This window comes from Aythya marila, assembly GCF_965140915.1.
Source record: "Aythya marila genome assembly, chromosome: 25".
Lineage (NCBI taxonomy): Eukaryota > Metazoa > Chordata > Aves > Anseriformes > Anatidae > Aythya > Aythya marila.
Genome location: NC_139066.1, coordinates 1,660,019 through 1,678,965, shown reverse-complemented (window position 1 = coordinate 1,678,965; position 18,947 = coordinate 1,660,019). Strand labels below are relative to the sequence as shown.

General features: G+C 45.9%; 2 protein-coding genes across 2 annotated transcripts; both read left to right on the top strand.

Annotated features, from left to right (window-relative positions):
- Positions 1-1,329: 1,329 nt before the first annotated feature.
- Positions 1,330-1,644, top strand: LOC309887383 (feather keratin 1-like; the record flags this gene model as incomplete). Its single annotated transcript, XM_082779006.1, has 1 exon — positions 1,330-1,644. One exon carries the CDS (start codon positions 1,330-1,332, stop codon positions 1,642-1,644), a length of 315 nt encoding a protein of 104 aa, XP_082635132.1.
- A 4,679-nt stretch (positions 1,645-6,323) lies between these two features.
- On the top strand, positions 6,324-15,545 carry LOC309887491 (gametocyte-specific factor 1-like). Its single transcript, XM_082779248.1, has 7 exons — positions 6,324-6,426; positions 8,728-8,825; positions 11,212-11,338; positions 12,283-12,369; positions 12,830-12,890; positions 13,864-13,952; positions 15,049-15,545. Coding segments are annotated over exons 1-7 (486 nt in total). The 5' UTR covers positions 6,324-6,404; the 3' UTR covers positions 15,051-15,545.
- Positions 15,546-18,947: the final 3,402 nt, after the last annotated feature.

The window sequence follows — 18,947 nt, the reverse complement described above, 5'->3', positions numbered from 1 at the left end:
CCCTCCAGGCAGCCCCAACAGCCTTTACCCTGCAGCATGACCTTCTGACCAGAACTCTCATACCTCAGGCAGCTCACAGGATGGTCAGCATCTTTTGCACAAGAAGGCAGGTCTTTGGTTTTACTGCTGGTCACAGAATGTGTCCGGCCAAAGTGCATGGTACGGAAAGGAGAGTGTTGGAGCAAGACACTGTCCTGGTGAACAACTCAAACCTCTAGTAGTGAAGGGGCCTGATTCCCCAGGATTTGCTGGGCATCATTGCACTCAGGAGATCAACCTTTGCCTTCCTCACAGCAGCTGACAACATGGCTTGCCTGAAGAGCACAGGAGACAGCCACAAGAGGAAACAAGGCCAAACAAGCAGACAACATGTTACCCTAGAAGGAGCTGCCTTGTGCCAGTTCATTTCAAAACTGCAGCACAGCCCATCTGCCTATGCAGGCAATGAGCTGTGACTGGTGGAGCAGGCTGGGAGCCAGGCTGGGCAGAGGGATGCTCCTTGCCCTTGGCAAAAGTAGCCTTTGATCATCCAGAAGGGCACTGCATAGGCAGAATGACATGTGCACCTTTTTGCAAAGAGGGTTCCAAAGTGATTCAACACCTTTCCAGAGACCCATGTCCCACATCTGCACAGGACACCTCCAATTCTTGAGTCTTATCTTCTGCCCCTAATTACATGTTTGTGCCAGGGAAAATCCTTGCACCTATTTTCCTTCTACTTGAAAGGAGCCTCTATGGCCAAGTTGGCAGGTAAGAAATGAGGAAATGAAATGGCAGGTAAACAAAATACATTCTGTGCCATTGGGAAGGTTATTTTGCATTTGAGGTGACTCTGCTGGAAAATTACAGCCCGTATAGAATGACTGTGGGCCCGGGGCGGTGTAGGAGAGGTATAAAAGAGACCCCGTCTCCTCACACTCTTCATCCACTCCTCTTACCTCCATCTGTCTGAGAACAAGGTGAGTCCTTTTCTTCTCCTCTTCTTCCCTGGGGATTTCTTAAACATGCCTGCCTCTTCATATTCTCCTGCATCTTGGGAGTGCTAGTCATGGGAGAGGGAAAAGAGCAGCACACGTGTCATGGAGAGAACCTGCAGCTTGGCTGAATTTCTCCGCGGCTATGGGCTAGGTGGGGAGCTTCGTCAGAATGGACAGTCCTGGCCGAGCTCTTGTGTCCAAAGTTAAGCCAATGGGGCTCCTTACACAGCTGACAGGTCACAAAACACCATTTGCTATGGCTTTCCTGTGGCGGGCTGGCAGACTGTTCCTCTCTCACCACCGTTCTCCTCTGGGCCCTCTCTCTTACCAGGTACACCTCCTGCCCCGAGACATGTCCTGCTACAACCAGTGCCTGCCGTGCCTGCCATGTGGACCCTGTGGCCCAACTCCACTGGCCAACAGCTGCAATGAGCCCTGTGTCAGGCAGTGCCAGGACTCCAACGTCTTCATCCAGCCCTCTCCTGTGGTGGTGACCCTGCCCGGCCCCATCCTCAGCTCCTTCCCGCAGAACACCGCCGTGGGATCCTCCACCTCCGCTGCCGTTGGCAGCATCCTCAGCTCTCAGGGAGTGCCCATCTCCTCCGGGGGCTTTGGGCTCTCCGGCTTGGGCAGCGGCTACTGCGGCAGGAGGTGCTTCCCCTGCTAAAGCCCAAGACAGACGCTCATCTTCCCCCAGTGCTTCTTGCACTGCTGATTCCTCTTGGAGGGACCTTGTTTCCTTCTGGATTATTAAAATTCTGCTGCATCCTATTCTGTGCCTCTGCATTTTCCTTTCCCTTATGGTCATTCCAGACACCTGGTGACTGGAGGAAGTCTTTTCCCCTTATGTCTTCTGTAAATACTTTTGCAGATAGCAGCCTTTGCCTTTTTCCAAAAGGGCAGGCAGGGTGCAAAAATTTGCAGTGTGTCTCCTTAAAAGCACTCTCATTCACACATAAGAGATGTACACAAGTCCTGCCATCAGCCTCTGGCCACAAAGGCCAAGCTTTGCTTCCTTTGTACTGTCATGCTATTTTGTCCTCAATGCACATCCTGCAGAAGTGATGTTTAGACTGCTGGCCTCCTGTGAGGAGCCAGAGCTGCCAGAGGCCCTTGAAGGCAACAGCTCCGCAAACACTTGTAAAGGGGAAGAAAGTATGTTTATTATCCTCTGGATGCTGCTGTGTTTGCCAGGAGGTATTCTTATGCAGAAAATGTCCCCAGAGAACAGTAGAAATGGGAATGAATGGGCTCATAGTGCATGTTGCCCACCTACTAAGATCTACGTCAAGTGCCAAGGGTTTCCTGAGGAAAGGTTCTGGAAAGACACTAATTACAAGAATAGTGGCAGGGGAGTACGGCCAGTTGGTGCTGTTAGACTTGTGGACTAAGTGGAGTCTGGGAGCTCTCCAAAGCAGTGTTTTCATTTAGCAGGATAAATGAGATAGAGGATTGCAGCTGAGGAAGGGGAACTGCAGAGTTGCTTCAGGGCATTCCTGAGTATGATGATGTAGGACCACCCAGAGCCCTAATCAGCAGCTGGCTATGTAGCTGAGGGACAACAAACTTTCTCCCTAAACATCTTCAATTCCCTTGGAAGCAAAAGCAGGTTTGGAAAAGATGTTTTGCTGGACAACTCCATCTATATAGATATGTACTCTACTAGAGTGAGGCCTGATGTGGTGTGGGTGCTAATCAGTCTAAGAAAGAACTGACACGTGGTTCAGTTTCCTTGCCAAAGCAGCTGGCAGTGTTCATGACTCGTCTGAACTCACAGCTACACATACCCCTGAGTCTGGGAGAGTCTCATCACTATCCCTGTGTCTGGAGGGCAGCACATGCTACTCAACACTTCAAGGCTTGTTGGTATACACTGTCAGCAAGCAAGTAGGTGCTTTTCCTTCTGTTCATCTATTCAAGAAAAAAAGAAGAGGTGCAAATCAAGCAACTCACATTGACACTGGCTAGCATAGACAGACAACAAAAAACGTGTATTTAAAGTATGCCAACAGCAAGAGAAGGTCAAAGGAAAACCCCTCTCAATTTGCCTAAGGTCTTGGGAGTCTGGGAAGGTCCCTGCTGACTGAAAGCTAGCAAATGTTATACCAATCTTCAAGACGGGCACAAGAGAGCATGTAGGAAGCTACTGACCAGATGGTCTAACCTCAGTCCCTGGAAAAGTTATGGAGATTATCTTGGGTGCTACCAAAAGGCATTTACAGAACAAAGCTGTTATCAGGCATAAACAACATGGGTTCATGAAGGGAAAGTCCTGTGTTGGTACTTTGATCTCCTTCTATGTGTCGTAGTTTCAGCAGAGATAGAGTTCATTTTTTTCCAAGAAGCTGGTATGCTGCTGTGTTTTGGATTTAGGATGAGAATAATATTGGTAACACATTGATGTTTTAGTTGTTTGTCCTGGTTTCAGTTAGGACAGAGTTAATTTTCTTCCTAGAATCTGGTAGGGTGCTATGTTTTGGCTTCGGATGAGAAGAGTGCTGATAACACGCCGATGTTTTAATTGTTGCAGAGCAGTGCTTACACCAAGCCAAGGACGCTACAGCTTCTCACTCTGTCCTGCCAACAGGCAGGCTGGGAGTGCAGCAGGAGCTGGGAGGGGACAGACCCAGGACAGCTGACCCAAACTGGCCAAAGGGGTATTCCATACCATCTGGGGTCATGCTAAACAATATGTAGGGGTGGCTAGCCAGGGTGGGGGTGCCGGACTGCTCGGGGTTAGGCTGGGCATTGGTCAGTGGGTGGTGAGCAATTGCATTGTGCATCACTTGTTTTGTACATGTTATTATTATTAGTTCTATTATCATCATTATTGTTATTAATATTATTGTTATTATTATTTTCCTGTCTTAATAAACTGTCTTTATCTCAATTCACGGGCTTCACTTTCCCATTTCTCTCCTTCATCCCAGAGAGGGAGGGGGGATGGTGAGCGAAAGGCTGTGTGGTGTTTAGCTGCTGGCCAGTTAAACCACAACACTGTTGCAAAGCACTGCTTACAGAGTCAAGGACATTTCAGTTTCTGGTGGTGCCCTGCCAGGAAGGAGGCTGGGGGGTGCACAAGAAGCTGTGACAGGACACAACTAGGACAGCTGACCCAAACTGGCCAAAGGGGTATTTCATACTATATGATGTCATGCTGAAAAATAAAAATGGGGGGTGTTGGGTGGGAGAGGTGCTGCTGCTTGCAGTCTGGATTGGCATTGATTAGCAAGTGGTGAGCAACTGCATTATTCATCACTTGCTTTGTACATTCTTTTATCATTATTTTCCCTTCCTTTTCCATCCAATTAAACTGTCTTTATTTCAACCCACGTTTTTTGTTTGTTTGTTTGTTTGTTTCCCAATTTTCTCCCCCACCTCGCTGAGAAGAGGTAGAAAATTGATAGAAAAGTTGGAGCACTGGACAATCAGCAATGGCATGAAAGTTCAACAAAGTTGAAGTCTGGGCTCTATACTTGGGACAGAGTAATGTGTCAACAGTGTGCCCTGGAAGCCAAGAGGGCAAACTGCATTTTGGGCTGCATTAAACACAGCATAGCCAGTCAGTCCAAAGAGGTGATTCTCCCACTCGACACAGTGTTGGCATGGCCTTACCTTCAATATTGTGTGTGGTTCTGGGCTCCACAAGATAGAAAGTATATTAAGATAGTTACTTGACTGTCCAGAGGAGGGCAACAATGCTGATAAACGGGCTGGAAGACATCCTATGAGGAGAGGCTGCAGACACTTGGTCGGTTTAGTCTGGAGAGAAGAAGGCTAAGAGGTGACCTTAATGCTCTCTACTACTTCCTCAGGGGAAGTGAAGAAGGAGAAGCCAATCTCTTCTCCTTGGTAACCAATGATAGTATGTAGGGAAATGGCACAAAGCTGCAAAGGTGAAGGTTAAGACAAGGTATCACGAAAAAATTCTTTACCATGAAGGTGGTCAAACACTGGAAGAGGCTTCCTAGGGAGGTGGTTGATGCTCCCATGCCTGTCAATGTTCCAGAGGCATCTGGATAATGCCATTCAAAAATACGCTTTATCTTTTGTTAAGCCATGATATGGTCAGGCAGTTGAACTAGATGATCTGAAGGTACCTTCCAACTGAATTCTATTTTAAATACCAGATCTGAGTGTCAAAGAAGAGCCACATGCCTGAGGATGAAGGTAGGAACCAACTGCTAGCTCCCAGACTGGAACTGCAGTGCTCAGGCCAAAGGTCTACTTTAAATGTGAAAACACGAAGGGGACGAGGCAAGGCATGTTGCTGCTTAGGGTAAGTTTTGCAGAAGTCTCACATGTTCTGTAACTGAGTGACCTGTGACCACGAAGAGACATTTTCCTGCCTATTTGCTCAGTTGCTTTGAGACGGAAGCACAGCTCATTATTGTATCAGCAATGGTTGCTTCAGGTTCTGCAGCCTAACACACAGCACAGGACAGGCATCCAAGTCACTTTTCAATTATTCCCTGACTCAAGAATGTTCTGTAAATTGGGATAAAAAGGGTTATACCTGTGTATAAACCCTTGGGCAACATAAAATCGGAAGTGTTTGTAATCCTGGTGATCCCATCAGTTTCCTATGGAAACTCAGGATTAGCCTATGCTGAGCTGTTTTACGGTTAAAAATGTGTTTGCAGAACCCAGGCCCCTGCAATACCAGCCATCTGCTTAGAAAAAGTATCTCTCCATTCATCTCATGTCTACTCAACACTTATATTTTAGTTGCAAAATGAGGTAATCATTTAGCAAAAGTGATTGGTTTTGAACCCAGCAATGTGGGGAGGGGACGCAGAGTAAAACACGAGGTTTCTTTCCTCCCACACTGCACGCGTCCAAGAGCAGGTGAAACACAGCTTTTGTTCAAAGCTGCCTTTTTCCTCAGAGCCTTTGAGACAGGAGACCAGCGGAGGGCTGAAATCAAGTGGGATGACCAACTCAGCTTGCTTCAAAACAGCAGGAAATGGCCCAGTGGATCAGCTACCCACCAGGGCTGCACACCACACAGCTTTGCTGTGCCCTCACCCATCTTCCAGCTCCATCTCAGCACAAGCCTCCTACAAGGTTCTCAGAGCGGGGCCACGCTCTCCTTCCGAGTTTTTGGACCCGTTTCGGGCACCGATGGCGAGAAGGACACCCCGGGGACATTACGTGAAGCACTGGGAGCAGGGAGGGCGGTGGGAGCTCGGGGTGGGGGGGGGCGCCGGGCTCTCCAGCACGGCCAGGCTTGGAGAAAATGGCGCCCGCCGGAGAACAAGGACAAGGCGTTGCCCCGGCAACTGCCCCACGGCGGGTGGGGCTCCGCGCGGGGCAGGGGTGGTTGCTAGGAGGCAGCCGCGCAGGCGCCAGGGGCAGGCGCTGCACGCGGCCCCCGCCCGTGGCACGGCGCCGAGGACCCTCCCGGCCCCGAAGCCTCTGCCCGACATGGAGGTGGAGGATGACTTCGGTGAGCCTCGGGCGGGTGGAAGGCGGAGGTGGCTTCGCTCCCCTCTCTGTGTGTTTCCCTCCCGGATCGTCTTTGCCGTCACGAAGCAGATACAGCGTGGGGGGGAGGTGGCTGGGGGGGGTGTTGCAGGCGGTGGGTCTGGTGCTGTCTCTGTGACTGAGCCGTGAAGGAAGCGGTGAGCTGGGCGTCTCACCTAGGTCTGTGCTGCTTGTGGTTACTGGATGGGGCATGGGTGGGGTCTGGCCCTTGGGCAGCGTTCAAATGGAGCCGCTGCCTCTGGTGCAGGAGTTGTGCCTGCCTGGAGGTTTTTCAGATGATTTCTGGTGGCGGTGGAATTGTTTGGGGGTTGATTTTGCGAGCTGTACTGCTAAGGGCTGGGGATCTCACCTGCGTGTTGATGTTGCTTTGGTGCTCCAGAGGCCTTGCTCGCTGCAGCATTTTGCCTGATTACTGCATCTGTTGACCTGATCAAGCCAGCTCCTGGCGCTTCTGCTTTTGCTGCTTTGTGTAGCACTAAGGGCTCCCTTTCCTCTCCATCAGGTACTCATTCTTGCCTTCTTCCTTGTACTGGCCACGTAGTTTTTTCCATCTGTTGAGACAGTTTAGAGAGAGAAGCCACTTCAAATTGCTATTACAGGGACAGCTGAAACAGTAGAAAGCTAGTTAATCCATCGTAATAATGAAGAAGTCTTTGGTTTTCAGCTGTTGTAATGGCCTAGACTGGCTAATGGAGGTGAGAGGTGCTCACAAGTAGCAAAGCTGGCAGTGGCAGTGTAGTGCAGCTGGGATGGAAAGAAGGATTATGTACAGCATTCCTAGTGGCTTGGAACATGAACTCAGCTCAGTGTGACTTGAGGAACTGCACCTTAACTAGCTGCCAGCCTGTGCGCCAAGATAGCTCCCTGCACTGGCTGTTGAGACAACTGAGCACCAATTTATGTATAATCATGGAATCATTCAGGTTAGAAAAGGCCTCTAAGATCATCTAGTCCAACCTTTAACCTGGTACTGACACGTTCACCCCTAAACCATGCTACGAAGTCCCACGTCAACACATTGCTTGAAGACTTCCAGGGATCTCAACCACTTCCCTGGCCAGTGTGTTTCAAAGCTGCACATCCCTTTCAGTGAAGGAATTTCTCCAAGAAAAAACAACAACAAAAATAAATAAAAAACCTGAGCCTCCCCTGGTGCAACTTGAGGCAATTTCCCCTTGTCTTATCACTTAGTGCTTAGGAGAAGAGCCTGATCCCCACCTCATTACAACCTCCTTTAAGGTAACGGTAAAGTACAATAAGGTCTTCCCTAAGCCTTCTTTTCTACAAGCTAAACAACCACAATTTCCTCAGGTGTTCCTCATAAGGCTTGTTCTTCAGACCCTTCACCAGCTTCGTTGCCCTTCTTTGGACATGAAGAAGCGAAGAAGTGGTTGTGATAGCAGGGGAGAGGCTAAACAAACTGCAGCCTGTGTTTAGGATTTGATTACAAAGCAGCTTAAAAAAAAAAAAAAAAAAAAAGCATTAAAAGCCTGTGAAAAAGACCAGCAGGGAAGAAATGATGAAAGAAGCCTGGTCTCGCTCCCTGGTGAGTACACAACAGAGAGATCTGCAGGTAGCAGTGGTCCCCTATACCTCTTTCTGGCTGCCATTCTTTTTCCTCACTGAGAATATGAAAGTGATTATATATCACAGATGTACACATTCATACTGCTTCCCTGTTAATTGCCTGGTTTCTTAGGTGTTTTAATAACTCCTTAGCTCCTAAATAATTGCATGACTTGGGAGAAACTTCACTTAAATTACATAAACCATGTTAGGCATGCTGTTTCCTCAGAAATTAAGTTAAATTGGCTGGCATCTTTCCTCCAGCAAAACTAGCTGATGATCAGAAAAGACTTGGTTCACAGTGATAAAGCTCTCGAGGGCCCTGGTGGATGTATCATCACCCCAGTGATTCTCATCCAAAATAGTTCGAAAAGTACTACTCTCCTCATTCATTTTGAGTAACTGTGGTGATCTAGTTAATATGCTACCTTAAAGTGTTATTATGCAGTGCTACTTACTATTCTCTGTCTATTTTGACTAATGTCTGTGTCAGCTCAAACTTCAAAGTGAATTTGTTTGGTTATGTAAAGCAGGCTCCTGCCTCAATGATGGGTTTCAAAGTAAAAACAACTGGTTTAACTTCCTAAAATCACAGCCCTTTTGTGGTGGTGTGTTTGTTCCACTTCACTGTGTTAGTGATGTTTGATCTTGTCTTTCTAACTAGTTCCCCTCCCCTGCCCCAATTCTTCCATTCTAGATGTTTTGGATCCAGAGAGATTGATACAATGTCCGTATAATAAGCACCATCAAATCAGAGCCTGTAGGTTTCCGTATCACCTTGTAAAGTGCAAGAAGGTAAGCTGAACAGCCAAACAAGGCACTGAATGGGGGTTGTGCGCGTCTGTAAATACAATGTGCATATTCTCATACTGTTTTCTGACTGGCTTGAGTAAGTTCCTGACAAATAGCCCCATTTATCCTTTATTTCATATGTTTTTATGACCTGTGTAGTAACAGGTTCAAGGACACGTTAGCTCACCTAAGACTGGTGTGGCTCTTCATGGTTAGGTCAAGGATGAAATCTCAGTCTCTTCAAGCATCTCATGTGGAGATGAGATAAACTTTTCTACTTTAAGCTGAAGAGAACTCAGCCTGAGTGATATGTACCACCTCTGGCTAGTCAGAGTAGAAATGGTTTGATGTTGTAATTTGTTCTTTAAGTGACAGAAATGCATAGCTGCTTTTTTTTTTTTTTTAATGTTGCTAATAAGTATTTAGTGGCAGAAACTGCACATCCTGTATTCAGCACACATGGGAGAGGTGGATTTTTTTACCTCAATCTTTCATCCAGAATTTGAATACAAATCATCTAATTGGAAGCATTCCAACCTCAGTTCTCCTCTGTATCCTTAAGGTCTGTTTTTTAAACTGTCGCATGCAGGTGACTGACCAAGCTTTGGGTTTTTGCTGAGACTTCCTAAAAACCAATTGTTCCTCTGTCAGCTTACCAATACGTTTTTCAAAATAGTGTAGCAGTGCTGTGCCTTTCAGTAAAGATGCAGCTGGAGGGTGTATGCACTGATAACAGTACTTACAAACAATTAATTTTGGTGAAACTAGTGGTTTAAAAAATATTAAGTAACAAGTGAAAGTGGTGGGCAGAGCAGCAAGTACATCTATTTTTGTAGTACTCAAGAGAATTTTCCTTGTTCACTCCCTGCAAATTTTGGCAAGAATGTGCATGTGAGCCAGGTGAACAATATCAGCAAGTAAATGTTAACCTTATTGTTTTTGTCCTTGCATTGCATAACTGTTAACCAGTCAGTTTTTGCAAGATTTCCTAATTGGAGGGTTGAGTTATAATAATGATCACCTGTCACATTGATGGGTTAAAGTTGCCTGGTCACCAGGTGCCCACCAAGCCACTCTCTCATTCCACCTCTTCAGCAGAACAGAGGGAGAAAAAAATGTGGGTTGAGATAAGGACAGGGAAATCACTCACCATTTACCATCATAGGCAAAACAGACTTTGCTTGGGGAAGATTAATTTATTGCCAATTAATAACAGAGTAGGACAGTGAGGACTGAAAACAAAATTAAAAACACCTTCTTTCTAGCACCCTTCTTCCCAACCTCAACTCCAGTCTCAGTTCTTCTGCCTCTTCCCTTCTCTCCCCAGCAGGCGCAGGGGACTGGGGCTGCAGTCAGTTCAAAATGTTTTTTTCTCTGCCGCTCCTTCCTCTTTGAGCTTTTTCCCAGAACCAGCACGGGGCAGCTCCTGACCTCTATCAGAGGCCACTCCTGCCCTCCTCCCCCCCCACCCCCCCCAAACCTGAACACACAAACCCAATACACAGATACAGTTGGTGTCTGTAAGTAATTTGCAGAATTTACATTGATCCTGCCAGAGCAGCTTGCTGAAGCTGGTTGAAGCAATTAATGGACATGTGAGGACACAGCAACCTAGCTGTACAGACCTGTTAAGGCCAGAACTGTGTCTACAGCTTCATAGGTGTAGGTAATGACAGGTGCCTTGGAGCCTGCACTGCAGCTGTGCATCACTGGTAGTAGAGGGCTCACTGCCTCAAGCAGCATCTGTACCAGGCACTCTTGCTTCTATATCTGTCTTGGGTGCAAATGTAATCCCTGACAAGCGGAGTTGTGCCAGTCAAAGCCAGGCAGGTACTGGGACAGTGGCAAAGTTGTGATTTTTTTTCCCAATAAAGCAGGGGGTGAACTAATTTATCATAGTAATTGCTGAGCACTGTGAGTAGAACCAGTGTCTATGTGAAGAAGCACCAAAGTTTGCGGGTGGAATGCTTCCAGCTCCCTAGCTGTTCTGAAAGGGTTAAAGAATTTCTCTGTCTTTGTGCCTGCCTGTGTAAAAATACCTGCATAGTTTAGATTTGCCTACCATCTGTCCTCTATTGTTTTTAAAATAGCTTCATATGTGCTTTACACCATGTAGCTATATTGCCAGTGTTGCAGCAGGGAGGTTAGCTGAGGGTATGTTTCATTTGAGCCACCCCTGAGCTGAGTAATTTTTTAGTGAACTTGGTTTCAAAGAACAGTCAGTTTCATAGTTCCGCTTTGCAATTGTAGTGTCTGAGCAGTATTTTGCCATTCCTTGCTTTGTCTTTTAAAGCAATATCACAAATATCTCTTGTTAATCCTGTAAAAAAACATAAGGAAAAATGAACTTGAGAAGCATGGCACGTGATTTTGGTTTTCTCTTCTCTAGAGCTACCCTCATGTTGCGAAGGAATTGGCCACGTGCCCCTTCAATGCTCGCCATCTTGTTCCTCAAGCTGACCTCAGTGATCACATATCGAAATGCAATGACAAAGGGTTCATTGAGCAAGATATAGGTAAGAGAACCACCTGTGCTCTAAGATGCAACTGCACCCTAGGGACTGAGGTCCCCTGTTTGTCAGGATAGCTCCCATTATAACCGAAAAAGTAGGAGTCAAATTATTGTCTATAGTTTCGTGTGACACAACAGCCTTCAAAAACTTGAGTCCTGATTGCTTTGGTTTATTGAGTAGGCTCATTAGATGCTCCTGATAGCCTTTGCACATATTTTATTCCCACGATTTTTGAATAAAAAGGTTGTACCCAAGCCAGTGCATATTGAAATGCCTTCAGCAGGAGATCTGATGCTTTAATGACCAGAAAGACAAGATCTTCTTTTCACAGAGATGATCTCCCTTCATTGAGGCTTGACCACTGGTGCCGTGTGAAAAGTCAAATAGGTGTCTAAGCTATGAAAATCCCTGCTGCTGGGGAAACCTGAATAGCTCACTCCTGATGAGAGATTGGTCAGCTCCTTTTGCAGACTTCTCTGCTGCTGAACTCGCTTTGTCTGCAATACAACTAAGATTCCTGTCTCCTGCCCAGTGAGACAAAACCCCCAAATTATTTAGAAAAGCATCCTGTGCTATGTAGTGTCTCTTTAGTTCTCCTCATTGTCTCTAAAGCTATTGCCACACTACAGAGCTGGTGGCTTTCCATCTTCTGTTGAGTTGCACTGATGCTAGCGGTCATGCTTGCATTTGTGTTAGCAGGCTTCCTCTCCACTTGAGCGTTCCTTTGCCAGGTCCCAGGGGACAGAGTCATTTGCTGTTCACTGAAAAAGTTATTTATGGTTGCTTGATTTCTGATCTATGCTTGGCTCCTGTGTGTACCTAACCAGTTTACATTGTGGGGGGGGCATTCCTCTAAAGCAAAAAACTGTTTTACAACTTGATCCAAAGTACTTAACGCTTCTGAAGCAGGACAAACTACAATCACTGATTTTTCTGTCATCCTGAAGTGAACCAGTCTTCTGGCTTCCAGAGAGAGCAGGTGAATGCTGTGAGCACTTGGCAGGCGCCTCCATGTGATGAAGACTGGGAAACTGGTAAGGAACTTCCCCCTTCTGCAACACTGCTGACTTCTTTCTGGTCCTGTCTTACAATTCCACTTAGGATAGTGTGAGTCCAGAGATGCCATTCATTTAGGTCTCATATGTAGGACACCCTGCTTATGTTCTTTCCTGAAAGTACACATAGCCCGGCTTAGCAGGCTTTTCTGGACATGAAGAATTATTCAACATGCCTGCTGTAATTGGTATGGAAATATATTTCAAAACATCTGCTCCTTTACATAAAAGCTGTTATACTTCCTATGCAATGATGAAATCAGAAGCATGGTAACTTCTACGTTCCTTAGGTAAATGACAGTGAAGCAGACACATTCATCAGGATCAATTTCTATTTGCTCTTGAACACGTAGAAATAATGACAAAGACACTCCTGATCTTTGTTTATCTTTGCTGGTGTTTCTTAGTTTTGAGCCATGTCATTTGTTTCCTTTTGCAGAGTTGTTGGAGCAGCCAAATTCCCCTTTTCTTTGGGGCATGACCAATTCTGGCATAAACAGGTAGAGAGTGCAAGTTTGATACCTTACCACAGGTATAAAGGAATATTCTAGCCTTCTCCCAGCCCAGCCTTGATGGTTGGCTTTGCTGATGTTTCCCTCCTCCCAGGAACTGTACACTAACAGTGAATGTTTTTATGGTGCTGGTTCATTGTTACTTGCTTTCTCATGACTCGCCCTTAAAAGAGAAGGAGACCCTTGGGCTCCAAGAATTCAGTTATTCTGTGCTCTCTTATGTCTGTGGCAGAGTGCTCTCCCTGCTGCTGTGCAGTGTTCAGTTTCTGCTGCAATTCTGGCCAGTGTGCAGGGAAGGGAGGTGCTGAGCCGCTATGTGAGAGGTGCTCAGCCATTATGCTGGCTTAGGAAATGTGGCCAGATACTTCCCTCTGGAGCCTTTTGAGAGAGCTACCTCCTGTGAAACTAATAATTAGCTAGTAGTCCATTGTGACCTCCTGTCACTTTTTTCTTGAGAGATTCACTGGCAGTAGGGCCCTGTGTTAGCAAAAATCCCCAAACTGTGATTACATTTTACAAGGGACAAGTGGGGAAGGAGGAGTATAGTAGGAGCTGTGAATTTGATGGAGCTGAATTGCCTGGCTTCAGTGATTCAACAGTAGACTGTTATTGCAGGCTATACATGAGGTGTGGTGGCAGCACCAGGGTTGCTAAAGCATGTTTTAAGGTTTGTTTAAGCCCATATGTAGAAGTAGTCTTGCAGCTGACTGCTCTACAGTTTTGTATGGGCTCAAAAGATAGTCTTCCTTCTGTAAGGGGTGTCAACAGTGCTATCTGGCTTCATTTGTTATGCTTTCTGAAACACTTTATAGTGTTTAGAGCACATGTACTTATTGTAAATGTCACCATTGCCAGGCAGCAAAGTACCATCTCCTTGTGTCCACACTCTGCTTCATGATATAGTAAAGTGCATAAACTTAATCAAGTGCTTTTGTCATGAGAAGTGACTGTAGTCTTTCAGTTCCAGTACCACCTTTGGACAAAAGAATTACCTACCTTCAAGTGTACGTGCGCCTGAGTCCTTCCCGTATGCTGTATCATGGAAAGGCTGTAAGTAGTGTACATGTGGTTTTGATGCCAAAACTTCTGTAGATAGTGACAGTTACTGAAACTTCTAGCTGGAGCAGTGCCTTACGGCAACGACTGAATGGACAGGAGAGGAACTGTATAACATGGTCCTCCTGGAAAGCAGCTTCCTAAGGAATCTAATAGACTGAGTTCCTTTTCAGAGCTCCAAGCTGTGCTTCTCAACCTCTTTGAGGTATACACTGATTAGCAGACCAGTCTTCTGAGAAATTGTGGCAAGTATAATGTCCTTGGCACATGAAACAACTTCTGTACACTTCATAGACGTCAGAAGTTCAAGGAGAGGACAGGAGGAGAAATAATAGGAAACAACAGCAGGGGGGGATTGCAAGTACCACTGAAATCTTGTACCTTAGATTGTTGCTTTAAAACAGGCGTGTGCGTTTGCAAAAGAGGCCCGCTCAGAGTTGTGTACTTACAACAATAATGTTTGGTGCTAGCTATAAATGAAGGGATGAAGTTATCCTGGGGGATGTAGAAATGCCCTCCATAAACTACAGCTTTGTGTGAATTCAGGCCTTGATGTAACAGAAATGTTTGTAGTCCCATTTCAGTAGAAGTCAGGAACCACAGCGTAATTTCCAGGAATTTCTACCACGTATCATAAGCATATGCCATGTACCTGCAAAACAGCTGGATTATAAGGTGTCTGAAATGATCTCTGTGGAAGTTTACTGGATACCTGGGAAAATTCTTGGTTGTGTGCTGTAGAGGTACAGAAAACTTACTCTATAGCAACCTGTGGTTAGGTAGTTAGTAGTCAGCCTGTAGTCATCTGTAGTTAGTGAAGTCATATTTAAGGGCCTATTACAGCCTGCAGAGCATAAAATACATTGTGGGAGTTTCTCCAGCCTTTAGGGAGGCTGAGACTTCCTACTGCATCCCTGCATAAGGATTAATAAAGATCATCTTGACCAACCAAACGTAGTATTTTTCTATGCATGTACTTTTTGCTGTTTATCTTTTCAGCATCTGAGTTTGTCCACTTCAGATATGTAAAGTAGATAGCTTTGGTTTGCTAGTACATTGTAATTTATAGGTACTTCTGTCTTCTTTCTAGAAAGCATCGTGATCATGCCTTTACAGCTTCAAGCCTTGAGCCTTCACTTTGTCGTGTTGGTGCATGGTGCTTCAGTTCGTTTGATTCATCTAATAATGGGGAATCCTCTGTGAATTCCTTACAATATGTAATCTATACTATATGCATGTACACGGGTTAAATTTAAACAGTAAGCTTAGTTACTTTTCTAGTTCCCATTCAGGTTTTGTAGTTCCCGTTTAAAGAAAAGTTTACTAACACTTAAAACCTGTTGGAGAGCACTGATGTAATGTTTTTTTCCTGAGTCTGGGAAAGAGTTTAGATCACTATCATATACATCTAGGGCTGTGTAAATGTTTGGATTAAGCAGATTTGCATCTTAAAAATGACTGAAAGTACAAAATGAGGTCTAAATACACAGACACAATTAAGAAGCAGCATAGGGTATTTCTCTAGGAAGAAATTAATGTCATTGGCATTTTGAAAAGTGCTCCTCAAAACAATGGATTCTTACAATTTGTATGACTACCAATGTAAAATAAGGCATGTTGACAAGCATGTGCAAAATTAAGATTATTTTAAAGTTTGATTCTGTCAAAGTTCTTGTTCAAAATGGCAATTTACAATAAAAAGATTGTGAATAGCCTTGGACCCATGTTATATTTCTAAAAGGCAAATGGAGTTATTTGTTACGTTCTTGTTCTGTTGAATAACTAAATGGCTACTAAGTAAGATCTCCACTTCATTTTATTTTTATTTTTTGTTCTTTTAAATGAATGAAGCTGTGACAAATGTCAGCTTTCGATTGTTTGTGACTTGACTGCAGTAGAGGAGGTGAGCTTTGGGTGTACTTGCTCTGAGGAATCACGTTATTCTAGGACCCTGTTCTTCCTCAGGGTGAGGAGAGCACTGTTCTTCAGTAGGCCTGCCTTTCTGGAAAGGGCCACAAGCAAACAGCCTGGAAGGTCATGGCTGCAACTCCAAAATATCCCCTGGCCTCAGTAATCAGGGCATAGGGACCACGAGAAGTGGGTTTGCCTCATCACCTAGGTGCATGACATAGCTCTGAGATCTAAAATCCCGTATCCTTCTAGGCAACTTCCTCAAGCATGCCACCGCCTGTGAAGAGTGAGAAACCCATCATTTCTCTGTTCCCTATCGTGATTCGGGAATGCAAGATTAACTGGCTGTATGATTGTAAAACAAAGATAACCCTCCGTCCAGCGCAATGATTATTTAAAACTCCATGTCGTTTATGGTTGGGGTGTTGGGATAAAGCTCCCTCTGACTACTTTGTATTTACCACAGAGCAAGGAATAATTTAAAGAATAAGCGTGCCAAATGATACCTTCTCCAAAGTGGCAGAGGACTTTCTTGTGACTATCACTGTGGTTGCAGCCACTTAATCCTTTAAGTCCTTAGTCTCTCTTATGATGGGTGGGCTGTGCAGTGCTGGGGCTTTCTCCCACTTTCCTGGAGGCTGGATGTGTTCCTTGCACAAGAGAAGCTGATGGGATGTAGAGAAATAGCACATTTTGGCCCACTAGGAAGGGTTTCTGAGCATATGCCTGGGTGACTCTCCTCTAACACGAGTTTCTTGGTGGCACAGATGCTGTTAAACTCACTCCATGAGGACTCGCACGTGTACACCTTCCTTGCTGGGCCATTTCTGCCTTACCTGAGCTACCAGCTCTGGGGCAATAGAACTAGTCTGACTAGAAATCCGTATGGAAATTTGGGATACAAATGGTTGTGTTTGCAGTTGTCACAGGTGACTCAGGAGGGAGGAGAGGAGGTAGCATTTACCTTTAGGCACAAGTTCTTCTCTGCTGGGGAGCCTGGACATGTGGGAGCTCCTTTCCATTCATCCTGGTGCCCATGGGCCCGTGTGGTGTCTGATGGGTCTCGCCACCCCCTCATTAGCACCCAGACACAGATGTGTAGCTGCTCAGTGTTAAGGTATACCCATGCTGTTGGTGCAGCTCCAATACCAGCAGATCGCCAAATCTCTGCTCTATCCCTGTCATTCCCTACAGTTCTGCCCAGCCTTTCTTCCACTGAAGGGTTGAGCCTGCACTGCAGGATGGCCATGTGCTATTTTTGTACCCCGCTGGCTGGACCTATGCATTACACAGTAATGGGAGCACAGCACGAAGCACAGGCCTACGTGGATCAGCGGGGAGCCAGTCTGCTTCCCGGTTCTGTGTTCCCTATGGGCTGTGATCAAGTCAGCCAGATTCCTGCACATCCCCTTGTGGGGACTCTTGCTTGCTGCATCCTGCAGAGTAAGACCCTTCTCCACACCTTGGTGGTCTGGGCTGGGATGCCCAGCTCCTCTCCTCTTGGCCACAGACTGCAGCTGGAGCAGGGATGCCATGAGCAGCTCTTCCTGCTACTTCCCACTTTGTCCCTGTTGTTCTCATCTGCAGAACTTAGCACGTGCTTTCCCTCAGTAGAACTACACTGGCACAGGGAAAATGTCCTTTCTCCAGTCTTCCACCTCCTCTCTTCAGCTCCAGAGCATTGTGGAGGTGTTTTCCTCCCTAGTCCAGTGGCTCAAGGCAGACTTGGAGGCGAACTTGTGTTGTTTTTTTTAACTTCATAGGCAGGAGGGCTCTGCCTTCGGCTACACGTCTTTTCAGGGTCAAGGTCTGGATGGGGTGACTTCAGTTACTGCATCCTGTCCTTCTGGCACTCAGCAGTTTGTACTACCTAGTTCTCTGGGCTTTTTATTTGTGGCACTAGAAGACCCTAGAAGTCTATGCAGTCTTCGTTTACAGTGTGTGATACCTCTTTATCCTTCTGTCCCATTCGACTTTCGCTATAGTCAAGATGTATACTTGCTGCCTACAGCCCCACAGAGATGTATTCACAATTACAAGTGTCCATATGCATGGTTCACGTCCACAGTTCACATTAATCATCATAGCTCTGGAAAACACAATCTCCTTCCTCTCCCTCCCACCAGTTCAGATTATGATTGCTTTCCTCAGGTCTATATTCAGCTAATGGGGATTTGAGGTAGTTGTGTTAGCTACTAGCTGATGCCCAGGAGAACAGCAATGCCCAGTGTCACACATGCACATCAAAAGGTGCAGGGATCTTTGTTCATGTGAATAAAGAAGCTTTGAATCTGATCAGTTAAATCCTGCTTAGTCACTGTTGTAACCTAATCATCATACAAATACAGGGTCTTGAACTATGTTGGCCCATACCAAGTGTAGAAGTTAGAGGGTGAGAAAAAGAGAGGAAGATGAGGAAAGTTCTCCATCACATGTCCTCTAATAATCAAATGAATTGCTGGATGTAGGAGGGAGAATAAAATGGGAAACACCGGCTGCAAAAAATGTCCCTCTATGCCTTCTGGAAGGTGAGCAAGCTCCTGGTATTGTTTTGCCTACAGATTTCTGTATCCAGCTCCTTTGTCTGTGCTGTGGTCAGGAAGCCTGGAGGAGAAAGGGCTAGGTGGTGGTGGGGACCAGGCTGTCCAGGGAGTCTCTCCACAGATCACAGCCCTCACACTCCAGGTATAGCCCAGCTGTGCAGCAGCAGGTCACCTGAGGTTACGTTGATTTGTTGGTCCCTGTTTAACTCTGTAGAGAACTAACACCTGCTTCCAAGCTTCAAGTTCCAGCAGGTAAGAGTGCCTGGGGTTACTGAAGGCAGCACAGAGTCTCCTTGTTCTGGCAGATGAGGCTCTGGCCCCAGATCTCAACTTTAAAACAAAACCACATTCAAGAAGTTGTTTCCCCTTTCCCAGCTTTTAGTCAAGGTTATAACCCATAAAACCAAAAGCACGAGCTCAACTTGTAGGTCTTTTCTAACTGCTGACTCAGCAATAGGCTGAAAATCAAAGCAATGATTGCCTGGCCTGCCCACACATTGGCTGCAGTCACAGAGCTGAGCATTTCTTTTGAAGA